This window comes from Mycteria americana, chromosome 1 (assembly GCF_035582795.1).
Source record: "Mycteria americana isolate JAX WOST 10 ecotype Jacksonville Zoo and Gardens chromosome 1, USCA_MyAme_1.0, whole genome shotgun sequence".
Taxonomy (NCBI): Eukaryota; Metazoa; Chordata; class Aves; order Ciconiiformes; family Ciconiidae; genus Mycteria; species Mycteria americana.
The window spans coordinates 148,411,917-148,424,138 of NC_134365.1; the positions used below are offsets into that span (position 1 = coordinate 148,411,917).

Here is a 12,222-nt window from a genome sequence, read left to right on the forward strand (position 1 = left end):
TCCTCTGTATTCGCAGCTTTATACCCTGAAGAAAATACCCCCTTTCACACCGCTCCAGGAAGGGAGGGGGGAGGCGAAAAGAAAAAAGAAAAAAAAAAAAGAAAATAGAAGAAGAAGAAGTGGGACGAGGGGGAAATCCTCAGCGGAGAGGCTGCCAGGGCCAGGTATAAATCAGGCTCCACGGTCTGACAGGTGTTCAGCGGGCACCGAGCTGCGGCGCTTCCCCCTTCCTGGCAATCAGTTGCCGGGAGCAGCGGCGCGGCCCCTCCCGCTCCCCCGGCTGGCGCTGGCCGTGCCCCCGGGCTGTGCACAGCGCGGCGGAGCCCGGGCCCGGCCGGGCCGCGGGGCGGGGTGGGGCTGGGCCGGCGGGAAGGGGCGCACCTCGGCCCCCCCCCGCGGAGCGCCTGGCCCGCGGCCAGCCCCGCAGCGCGGCTCCGGAGCGCTGCCGGGGGCCGCCCCGCATCGGGGAGCGCCTCGTCCACGCTCCCTGCCCAACAGGTACCCGCCTCGCCGGCAAGGGGGGCAGAGCCGGGAAGCGAACCCTGCCCCCGCCCCGGCGGGCGCACACACACTCACAGGCACACGGGAGAGGGGGAGCGGCAAACTCGCCAGCCGCAGCCAGACGCCGGCCGGCAGCGGGGATTTCTCCCCGCCGTCACCAGCCCGATGCCCCCGAGGGGGCGGCTCCGAGGGGGTTGCGGCGCCCGGCGGCAGGTTGCCCCCGCTGCTTTGGGGGTGCCCCCACCCCCAAACCCCACACTCACTTGCCGAATGGGCGCTGGAGGTGCTCTCTTCAGACGGAGGGAGAGGGGTCGGCGCTGCTTCTGGTCTCGGGGTGGTCGGAGCCACGGGCATCCCCATGTACATATAGACGCAGATCCATGTAATCGGTGCGGCTACAGAGGGGGACCTACAGTACAGGCTTCCACAGACAGCTAGACAAGCATACGCAACGCAGCGTGTTCGTATATGCCTCTGAATCTAGCTGTATGTATGCAGAAGTTTGCATGCTCTGTACGAATGCATGGATACGCATATATATATGCGTAAGATATGCCTGTAGAATGTATACGCAGAGAAGAGAGAGATGCGGTAGACCGAGCTACATGGATTTATGTGTGTATTGGGAACTTCAGAATAAATGAGGATTTTCTGCTGTGAGAACTAGGAAACGTGACGGCAGGCAAGTGTGTTCAGGGCAAAAATAGTTTGGGTCTGGACATCATGTGTCTTTCTACTCCACTAAGACCAGCACAGACGTGTTTTTTAGCGACTTCAATTCTCTCCAGGTGTGTGGAGCTTTGCACCAGGCGTCAGGGTAATGAGGATATTCCCCTTTGCTTTCCGAATCGGAAATGACAAAATTTCACTTACATGAGGTAATCTGGAAACAAAAAGCTCTGCTAGAGGTACAACGACTTTTACTGTGATCAGAAATCTCGGAAGCATAAATCTTTGCTTCCTCCTCCCTTAGACATTAGTTTCCAAGTCTGGGGGAGTCGTTTTTAATTATGACATTACGTTTAAAAAAAAAAAAAAAAGTTCTGCTGGAAGATGCGATCTTGCTTTTAGAATAACTCCTACATGACGCCTAGACGAGCTGGCTGGAGAGAGTTCTGTTCCCGAGGTTATTTACTGAAGGAACGAGACAGCTTAGGGAAAATCCGCTGTGAGCCAGGCAATTAATTCCCAGTCATGCACTTTAGGGTTTTTTTTTCAACCTAAACGTCTCTTTACTAGATTATACAGCAGTTCTTTCGTGTTGACTTTGGCTAATTGCAGTTACTGCGGATTGCTAATAATCACTTGTTACAAGACTTGCGCTCTTTTCCGTCGCCAGCAGAGAAATGCAGGTGGACTCCAGACCTCCTGCTGCCTTGAGAAAATAACGGCCGGGATAGGGAAGGGAAGGGAAGGGAAGGGAAGGGAAGGGAAGGGAAGGGAAGGGAAGGGAAGGGAAGGGAAGGGAAGGGAAGGGAAGGGAAGGGAAGGGAAGGGGCGGCAGGAGCTGGGGGGCTGCCCGGATTTCACCCGGACTAGCCATGTGAAAGCACGCCTTTCTTCGGGCGCGGGCCCGTTAAGCAGCACGCCGATCGCTGATGTGAAGTTTGCAGAAACACCGGCGCTGTGGGACGTGCGGGAGGCGGGACGGGGCGAGCGGGGGGAGCCGCCGCCTCTCCGCCACGGGAGAAACTCGTGCCGGTGCCGGTGCCGGGAGTCCCGGCGGCAGCGAGCTCCGCGCTGCCGCCGGCACCGCTGCACCGCAGCTCTCTGCGGCCAAGAGCGTTTTCAGGCACCCGAAGTTTTTCTGAAGTCTGATGCTTGTGGAAACATCACTTGGGGCTCCGAGGTCGCGGTACCCACGTCCCGGCTCGCCGTGCCCGCGCGTTTGGAAAGCAAAGACGGGAAGCGCCCTGCGAACCAAGAGGGGTTTCGCCATCGCCAGCTACCCCCGCGCTGGCCACACATATAAAAATGTGCGTATGCACACACACTCAAGCCGAATAAATAAAAGCCTAACCCGTCCCCGGGGGCCCGGCAGAGCAAACTGCTGGCGAGATGCTGCCGCGGCGGCCGCCGCGGTCCCGGGCGGAGCGGGCTGCGGCCGCCCCGGCCGGGGTGCTCTGCCGGCAGCGGCCTGGGGCGGGGGCGGCCGGGCCACGGCAGGGGCCGCCTTCCCCTCTGCCACCACCCGGGTGGGCGGCATAAGTAGGCCAGGTGGTACCGTGGCAAAAACACCCGGGGAGAGACACATCGGCGGCGATTTGCAAAGAGCGATGGCGAGCCCGGGTCCGGCGCCGCCTCCCCGGCCGGGGAGCCGGGCGCTCGGCAGCCCTGCGCCGCGGGGACCCCCGGCCCCCTCCCCTCTCGGCCGGGGGTGGCTTCTCCGCAGCGGCCGCTCCGCCCGGCGCCGCTCCGCCTCTTCCCCCGCCCGGCAGCCGCGTCCCGCCCTCGCCGCCTCCTGCCGCGGCGGCGGGATCCTCTGGCGGCGGCTGCGGGAAGCGCGGCGGGACGGGGCGCGGCGGGGCGGGACAGAACGGGGCAGGCTTGCGTCCCCCCCGCCTCCAGCCAGCGGCGGAGCACTCGGTTACCCCTGCTCGGTGACCGTGTGCCGTTACCGGTGCTGTGTGTGCTCATCAAGTCACCCAGCCCTCCGGGAAAACCCTCACCGTGTTAGACTGACCACTCCCCCCTTCCCTTGCAGCGTGACAGCGAGCCCCAAGGCTCGAGTGGAGCTTTATGGTTGATGAATTACTGCCTCCTTCTCCTCAGGCTGCAAGGAAAAAGAAAAGGTGACGCTGAATATTTTCTTTCTGCTGTCCTCGGTGGGCTATGTGTTAGTGCCCAAGGAATACTTTAGCACCCCTCTCTATTATCCCTCAGTCATTTCTACTTTCCCTCTTTCCTTCATACTCACATGCTTTTCTCTTACTTTTAAGTACGCTCTCTGCCTTTGCTAGGCCTTTTCAAATTGTGCATTCAGGTAAGAATCATGATTATCCGGCACATGCTTTAACAAAAGAACATTTTATCACACCCTGTAATAATACTAGAATGTTTGTATTCTCTAGCGCAATAAAATGGATCCACATTTTAACTTATCTTTCACTACATTTTCACAGAGGACGACTATCTTTTCAACCTGAGGGATACCAAAGGGATACCTTCGTGGTATTCCTCGTGCAGGGAGGGAAGTAAGAGCCTCCGAAAGCAGCTGTGCAGGGAGCTAGTTACCATAAATAAGGGGGAAATGCAGAGGGAGGGAATGGGGCTCACAGATCAAGTGTCTCACTTGCTAGAACTGGGTGCTCCCTTTCTAGCACTGAACAGGTTCCTGAAATTGGGCACCTGAACTTTCCTGTGATTAAATGTTGAAGGAGAGTCCTCACTGGTGGTTTTCCTGGCATCCCAGTGATGGAGGCTGCCACCTACACCATGAGCAGCCCAGGAGGGAACTGGGGCTGCTCTGAGACAAACAGGGAAGGGCTGAAACCTGTCTCCTACATCTGGAGTCCTCCAGGTGGAGGCTTATTAGAGATTTATTGGAGACTAGAGCCAGTTTAGTCTGGCTGAAGGTGTGTGTTGCTCCCGCTGGAAGCACTCTGCTTTGTACAAGTAATTAAATCTGCCTTGAGGTAGGAAGTTGAACCTCAGAGATCCAGACACTTTCTGTGTGCCCTCAGCTCTGTCCTTCAGCATGGGGCTCACCACTCTCTTTGGCCCACGGGCAGGATATGGAGACACTGCCGTGCTGCAGCCCTTCAGCAAACCTTTCGGCAGCTTTGCGTACACTTGCTTGCAGAAGCACAGGCATCAAGGGCAGGCAGGCCTGGAGCTCCAGGGCCGAACGACCCCTGGAGCTGGAGTTGTTCCGAGGACATCAGTAACACCAGCCTCCAGCGAATGAAGAACTGAGCTCAGATCCACTGAGGCCAAGACTGCTGTGAGGCGCTGGTTCCAACCTTTGTTATTATATATGTGACAAGTTATGCGGCATTTTTTGTCCTATGTGTAGTACATCATTTTTTTCCACCTACATACGCAACCTATCATGGTCGGTCCAGTGCATTGCAATCTATCAGTATTTCTCAAAAACTCTCCAAATTCATCTAACTGAAATGAGTTGGTATCTTCAATCAACATTCTTAATTTCCTTTTCACTTTGTTTTTAGCCAGGGCCAATTTAAACAGCAACTTTTAATGATGACTGTGAGAAGTCGTAATTGCTTTTGAGAATGGCAATGAAAAGGCAAATAATGCAGTACAGAATGGGACACGCTTAAGCCTAAATTAGTGGTAAAACTAGGAAGATCCTTCAGAAGTCCTTTGGGCTTCATAAAATCTGAATTCCATTCTTTCCACCTTTCTCAAAATTGAACAAATGTCCATAACACAATAGTGGAAGATGCAAAACTGGTAAAATGAGGATGTCATCTGAGACTGTCACTGTGCAAGAGCCATATTTAAGTGTTGTAGTGACATATAAAAAGCCAGGGAGAATTCAAGAAATTTGATCAAACACTCCTTTAGCATTATTTAGGTTCCTCTGAACATTTCAGTGCCAATTCCAATCTGAGAAGCAAGAGTGTTAGGGGAAATATATCCTTATTACAAAGAACATTATTTCCAGATTTAAAAAACAAATAGCTGTGCAAGTGATACATTCTTCTTGTCTGCATAAACTGAATAGCAAAGCAGTTTCATTCAGTTTTCTCGAAAGTTTAATTTATACATTCAGCAAGAATTTTTGAAAAACAAGATTATTTCATAAAGTCATTTCTTTCTCAGTTTTGTACAAATATGTTTAGTTATTCCACAGAGGGCATATTCCATTTAGAAAAAAGCAGAATGCAATTCGAGATAACAGAAGAGGGCTAAGCTTTGGAAAATACATTGTTGCCTAAATTCATCGTTGGAGTAAGCTGGCACAGCTCAAATATCAGAAATAAAAACCTTTTCCATTGCATTTGACTTGTTCTTTCATTCTTAATAGGCACAAGTGAAGAAATTTGGCAGTAGAACTGCACACACTTACTCTCCAGTGCTGAATTGTGGTAATGCACTTTTCAACTCTTTTTTCATGAAATCATACAGGAAAAACCCTATGACGAGCAATTCCTATTTATTACTCTCTTTGGCCGTGACTAAGCTGTGAAGTAGATGTGCCCCGCAGAGTCCCAGCTCACCCATACCGGGGACAGTGACACAGCTCACCCCACTCCTGAAGGCCCAGGTTCCTTCCAGGGGAAACCAGAGGAGGTTGATACACATCCAGATGCCACCCCAGCCCGGAGCAGGACAAGCCCAAGGTGTTTACTTTGAGCCAGGATCTGGGAAATGCTCCCATCTCCCACAGTTCACATGCCATCAGTGAGTAATGGTCTCCCACACAAACGGTTCCACTGACTGCAGAGAGATTTAAATTGTTAGGTGTTGTGTAGTGCGAGGCAGTGGCATTTAAGTATTCCAGCCTGGAATTGAGGCTTATTGAAGCATCTTCCAAACTATGGGACAACACCTACTGTTCAGGCAGGAGCACACGCTGCGAGGTGGCTTCTTCTTCTTCTTCTTCTATCATTTAAGTTCTCAGCAAGGATTAAGGAGTGTGTGGGCTTCTCCAAGAAATGTAAGATAGATGGTTTCTTCAGGAAATTTCAACACGGTTTAGCAAATTCATGATAACAGAATGAGCTCTAATCATTATTTTCCGCCTTTACAGAAAGCGACAGTCAATACAAATGGAAGTCATTTATGTATAAAATGTCTGTGGTGTCACCTTGGACAGGTAATTATCAGGTCCTCTGCACATCAGGTAAACTCCGATAAACTGTTTACCAAAGTAAAGCAAAGGGCCTGATCCTGTGACCATGCAACTCCACTGTTTGCAGGTAGTTCCATATTCAGTGACAACAAGGAGCCTCTCCATGTAAGTAAAATTGGTCAGATTTAGAGGTCCTGGCACTGAGTCCTGCAGTGGAGACCAGAAAATGATGCTGAGCCATTCAGGGTAAGAGTCAGACTTGAGTGTAAGCAAATAAAACAAGCCTGGAAGACCCTCTAGGGCAAACAGAATGGCTCTGGAGAAGATGCTGTAAAGATGGCTCTGAGTTTCTCGTCCATGTAGGGAAAAGCCTCACACTGGAGGCTTTTTGTGGAAGTTTGAGGAAAGTAAAAAGCAACTTCTTGTGATTCTTTCTTTTTCTGTTTTTTTTCATGTAACCATCTTTTTCATGTAACTTGAATGTTTGATATCTGAGGGGAAGAAGTGTTAAGTAATGTTCACATTGAACAGAATCCAACTTTACAATTGCAAATATTATCATAAATAATAATGTGTGATAAAAAAGTTTGAGCCTGTGCCACCTGTAGGATGCGAGAATGGTTGGGAAGAGAATTGACCTTACAGGTACTGATTCATACCTGCCAAAACCATGGTAGCATGTGTACATATGGGACCAAAAAGGGCAAGTCATCACCTGGACTATCTCCTGATGTGTCATCATCAGCCTACCCGTCATCCTCAGGCACCTGGTTGAGCAAGATTAGTTTGGTGCATTATGCTGTGTCACTGATGTTGCAAGAGTTACATCTCATCTTTTATTCTGGTGAGACTAGAAATAGCAAGCTGTTGGTAAATTGATTCCTAGGGAGAAGCCTTGTCCAGATGTGTTACCCAGCACACATCCATCTGCCACGAGTGTCAATGGCAGGCCTTATCATCATAAACCCAGGAAAAGAGTTGAGGACAGTGAGCAAGCACTCATCTGTAGGGCTGCAGGCAGTCTCCCTCAGTGATTAACAGTAAGACTCTACCGTGCCGCTCATGTCATGGTCACTTTGCCTTGCCACAGGAGGAATGTGCACTCATATCCAACGGTTAGAAGATAAGTTCCCCAGGTGTGCACATCCCGACTAAGTGCAGTTGTGTTTGCTAGTCCTGACAGCACGTTGGGCTCACCTCCCCTTGACTGGATATTCAGCCTCCAGGAGCCTAGCACTGCGTTCATTGTACATCTCTACGGCCATAGGAAGAGGCTGCAGCTGAGAGGGTCTGTCTTGCATATGCAGAAAGATCTGCCAGTCGCCAGGTGTTTTTCGCTGTTTCGGAGGTGCTCAGTGAGTGAATCACTGGGGATGCCCAGTGCAATGTGTGTGCACTTCACTGCACTGCGCCCCTGTGGCACTTGGTGAGGAGATCTTGTTGGCTCCCACCTGTTTGTGGGAATAGCCTGCATGCAAGAAAATAAATAGCCATGGGGCTTTAGGAATTTTTGCCTTCCAATAGGGTCTGCAATTTTTCACTGGTTTTGATCCACAAAGGGCTGGATTCATTGCATTCAGATACCATTATCCCACTTTTAAAAACAAAGAAATGACAATCAAGGAGGTGTGTGGCTGCTCAAAGCCACATGGGAAGCCTACATGAAAACAGAGATCCAAATCCTCACCTTGGCTCAGGATAGCACTGTAACCAATAGATGGGCATGCCCTTCCCTTGCTCCTCTTTACCAGCTTCCAGTCACCTGCTCAGTCCTGTGGCTTCTCCGTGGCCACTGAGAATTTGCAAATTTCTAATGCCACAGCATCAAACAAAAAGCTGCAAAAAGAAATAGATGCATGAGATTTTTTCTTGGAAATGTTTAGGAATGAAGGGGACAAAGAGAAGACACACAGGAAGCCCAGAGAGCTCCCCAGTCCTGGACCAGACCCTCACCTCAAAGTGAAGCAGAAACTCTCCTTTCTGCCTTGAACAGAACATGGGGCTGGTGCTCCATAGCAAAACAGCACCTAATTCTGAAACATCCCAATTCACTGTATTCACTCAGCATGTACCTTTCTGAGCAACAGTGAGGATGCGTCATGCACACGCATGTGATCAAGTGTGTGCATGTGTGCTTTCCAATTAATTCTTCCAGCTCCTGTGGTGACTTTTTTGGTCTCTCTAAAAGGATAACCAGTATAAGAATGACATTTTGCAATCAAATGTTGAATGCATTTTTTATTTAAACATTAAGATTAAATTACAAAAGCTTCTGGAACAAGGAAAGGATGCCAAGAGGAAAGAGCTGAAAACTCAGATTGCATTTTCTCATTCATTGTGAAAGCAAAAACACATTGGCAGCAGCAAGGCGTTTTATAGAAAAGTTTCAGATGGACAGTACAAAGACCTTTCTGTCAATATTGTCACTGAAACACCTTGCTGTCATGAAGCACATCTTTTTTTTCTGATCACACTTCTTAGTGTTGGCTGAGTGGTTTTCACTGTGGGAAACAAGTAATAATTATTGCAGAATTACTGTAATTCTTTACTGTTAATCTCTGCTAATATAACGCAATCTTCTCCTTGGGAAAATGTCCAAACATCATTTACTTTACCCTAATAAAAATGTCTACTGCTGCTGTTAAAAGTTTTATTTGCACAAGTATGTTCCTAATCTATGTTAATTTCATGCAATATATCTCTAATTTTTGGAATAAATACTGAGAATCATTCAAGAAAATTCATTGGAATGCAAAATCCAAACAAACTTCATATTTTCTTTTAAGGGCAAGATTCCACCACCTTTATTTACACAAGTAGCATCCTACTCCCTATGTCACTTCACTGCAAGCTAGAGGCTCAAGCAGTGAAAATCAACATAGCCCCATTAGGATTTACTGCATTGTATTAACTTCCAATGAAAATTGGGCTGAGCAGTTTTATCTGTGGAGTAATGCACTACCTATAACCAGTAAAGGTGCTCAAACATAGCCCTACGCTTAATAATTTGGCACATTTACAACTGGCGTTACTCAGTAACTTATCAGATGACAATAGTGGAGCTCTTCTGTAAAATATAGGTTAAGCCTACATTTGTATGACTGTACATCTGAAGTATAAAAACCACGATATGTAGTACACTTGAACAGTTAAAAAATATAACTTATTTTATTTGTAAACTATCAATGCAAGATACTCAGCAGCAAAGAAGCCATGTTCAATGTCTTCTGATCTTTTATAAAGATCTGTTGCTGTAAGTAATATAATCGTCTCTGAAACATCTGAGGTTACATGTAGAAACAATCAAGGCAATATTATTTGTACATATTATTAAACATGCAAAAAACTTCCTGAAGAATATTGCCCAAATGTAGAAAGTCGTCTGGATCTCAAATTTTCCTTGGTAGCATCTGCTTTGTAAGTATGGCTCACATGTGGCTTTAGAGTCCTTCAGTTTATTTTGGAGAATTGGCACCTTTAATAACAGGCTCCCTATTCAAATATGTGGCCCAGTAAACTAAGTTAAAAGTTCCAAACAGCACTGGAAAAATTATCCGGGACATTTTGTCAATCTTACTGATGCTGTTGTAAGTCTTTTTGCTTTCAGCGGGCTTTTCTTCTGCAGACTTCACTGGAGCAGGTGCAGTGTTTGAGATGACAGATGGGGCTGAGTCCTTTGGCATGTTTGGTGCGGGGGTCATCTTCCCAGTGCTATAAGTATTAGTTGATTTATTTCCCAGCAATTCACGCTCTTTCTTCTGCAGGGCAAAGAATAAAACATTAGACTGCAGGAACAGAAAGTGGAAACATGTTCTCGAGATATTAACCCATTAGGGTTAATAGGGTATTGAAGTACCCTAATCAATCATGCTAACAAATTCCTGTTGGCTATTCTGACTTTGACTCCCAAACAGCTGTTTCTGCTTTGACTTTATAGCCCTTACTCAGCTTAAACTTTCCCTGACACCAGAGAAAGCTAAGAGCGGCCGGCTGGACCCAGATCCCTCCTGGCATGTGCATTAGCAGCTTCTTTTGTCAGGACGACGCGGTCCTGCACCTGCAGAGGTTGCTGCCCCATGGGCAGCTGCCAAGACATGAACCTCACCCTCCTGGCTGCAGCAAGGAGTGCGGTGAAGGGCTCGTTGTCCCTGCTAGCTTCCCCTCTTTGTATTGCTCTTTCGGGATGCCTGTGGGTACGAGCTCTCTCTAGGAGATCATTTGCTAAGCGTCAGTCCTATTCCAAAATTTTAATTCCAGCTTGAAACTCAAAAGTTTGTGTTTTCACAGAACCGCTCTTTTGTCTCTTTTTTATTGGGGATACTGTGGTGGGACTCATAGAGCTCAATGTTAGCTTTGTCATTTATTCGGGAGAGCGCATAGGGAGTGATCTGCAGAGATATATTTCATAGTATATGTCTGCTATTATCAGAAGTTTGGCCACTGAAATCCCATGCCACCTGTACTCAATGCCCTATATCCTTCTGAAAACAGTTCACTCCATACAGATGGTGGAGACATAGTCTGTCTCCACGAAAAGAAGGCAGTGTATTTTCTTGCAGATATTCCTCTATAGGAAGGTGAAAGTATGCCACAAGGTAATTAAACACCTTTTTCATGAAGAAGCTGAAAATTGTCCATTCAGTTATTTGAGCCATGCTGAGTAACTGCTTTTTATTCTAGGTATTTTAAAAATGTAAGGTAAGCACCTTGATTTTAGCAGCTTCCAGGGCTTTTTTGCCATCCCATGCCCAACTCCTCTTGGTGAAATAGTTGACTGTTGCAAATTCAATCAATGCAGAAAATACAAAGGCATAGCAGACAGCTATAAACCAGTCCATTGCAGTAGCATAGGCCACTTTTGGCAAAGAGTTACGGGCACTGATACTTAAGGTGGTCATGGTGAGGACTGTTGTTACTCCTGTAAAGGAGATAAAAAAAAAGAGGCAGAGATCAGTTTGGTAGCCCTTACGAGATCCCTAACAAGTTATGAGCAGGCCCCAATTCAGTGTGATACCTAAGAAGGCCACATGAAGTCAGTCAGTGTTTGCATGTTACAGTCCGAAAGAGTAAGATACTTTGCTCACCGAGAAAAAAACCAAGCCTCTGCCCTCAGGTGTTTACTTCTGTGGTGTTCTGATTATCTCTAGTTATAGTGTATCTAAATAAGTGTTTTTAAGGGTAACACAAACCCAGCTGTTACATAAACCCAAACCTTACTGGTATTTTATCCCTGTACACTGATGCATGATATGTATAGAGTGTCCCTCATTAAGTGGTACATTATAAAACCAGTGAGCAACCCGTTTAGCAGTAATTTGCATAATAAAGTAGGATTAGGGACTTTATTTTCTCACATGGAGTTTTTATGTATGAAGTTGTTGGCTGTTACTGATTTCCTTGGCTGTAGCTCCTCCTTTCACATAGGTCAGTAAATGACAGAGCTGCCACTACTTTCATCTGTGGAAAGATGCCCCCAGTAGGACAAAATTCAACTCTGTTACAGCTTTGTAAACCTAGAATGGATACCACCGGTCAGCAAAGCAATGTATTCTCCCCATAGAGTTTGCTGAACTGATTTTTGATCAAAGCTGCTGACTGATTTCAGTAGGTTTGTACAGAAGAATGACTCTTTTAAGAACAGCTGAACAAAGTTTTACATAATAAACTGTTCCCGCTCCCCTCATTTTTCACCTAGTGAAAATTTTTTATTTCACCAGCCTTCACTTAAGACTGTGTTTATTTTCTGCAATCTTCTAGTGATAAATCGAGTAATTTAAGAGACCCCAAAGGATTTTTCCATGACAACTTCTGTAGTAAATATATGTTTTCTAAATGCAAAATCATATTAATTTGTTTGATGGTAATAGAGATAATTGTCACTAATTAACCTCTACATGTTTTTTTCCAGATAAACATCTTAAAACAGAGATAAACAAAATGTCTTGAACTGAAATCTGTTT

General features: G+C 47.1%; 1 protein-coding gene across 9 annotated transcripts in view; it reads right to left on the reverse strand.

Annotated features, from left to right (window-relative positions):
* Positions 1–8,483: 8,483 nt before the first annotated feature.
* The window catches only part of GABRA5 (gamma-aminobutyric acid type A receptor subunit alpha5), a 58,098-nt gene continuing 54,359 nt past the window's right edge, over positions 8,484–12,222 (reverse strand). For 6 of the 9 annotated variants that reach the window (XM_075523495.1, XM_075523503.1, XM_075523512.1 and 3 more), the window contains 2 exons: positions 10,969–11,180; positions 8,484–10,020 (listed from right to left, as the gene is read on the reverse strand). In XM_075523495.1, coding sequence (XP_075379610.1) covers positions 9,718–10,020; positions 10,969–11,180 — 515 coding nt within the window. In that variant the 3' untranslated portion in view covers positions 8,484–9,717. Of the gene's footprint in view, positions 10,021–10,968; positions 11,181–12,222 lie in introns of those variants that run through there. The other 3 variants (XM_075523562.1, XM_075523555.1, XM_075523545.1) reach the window with 3 other exon arrangements.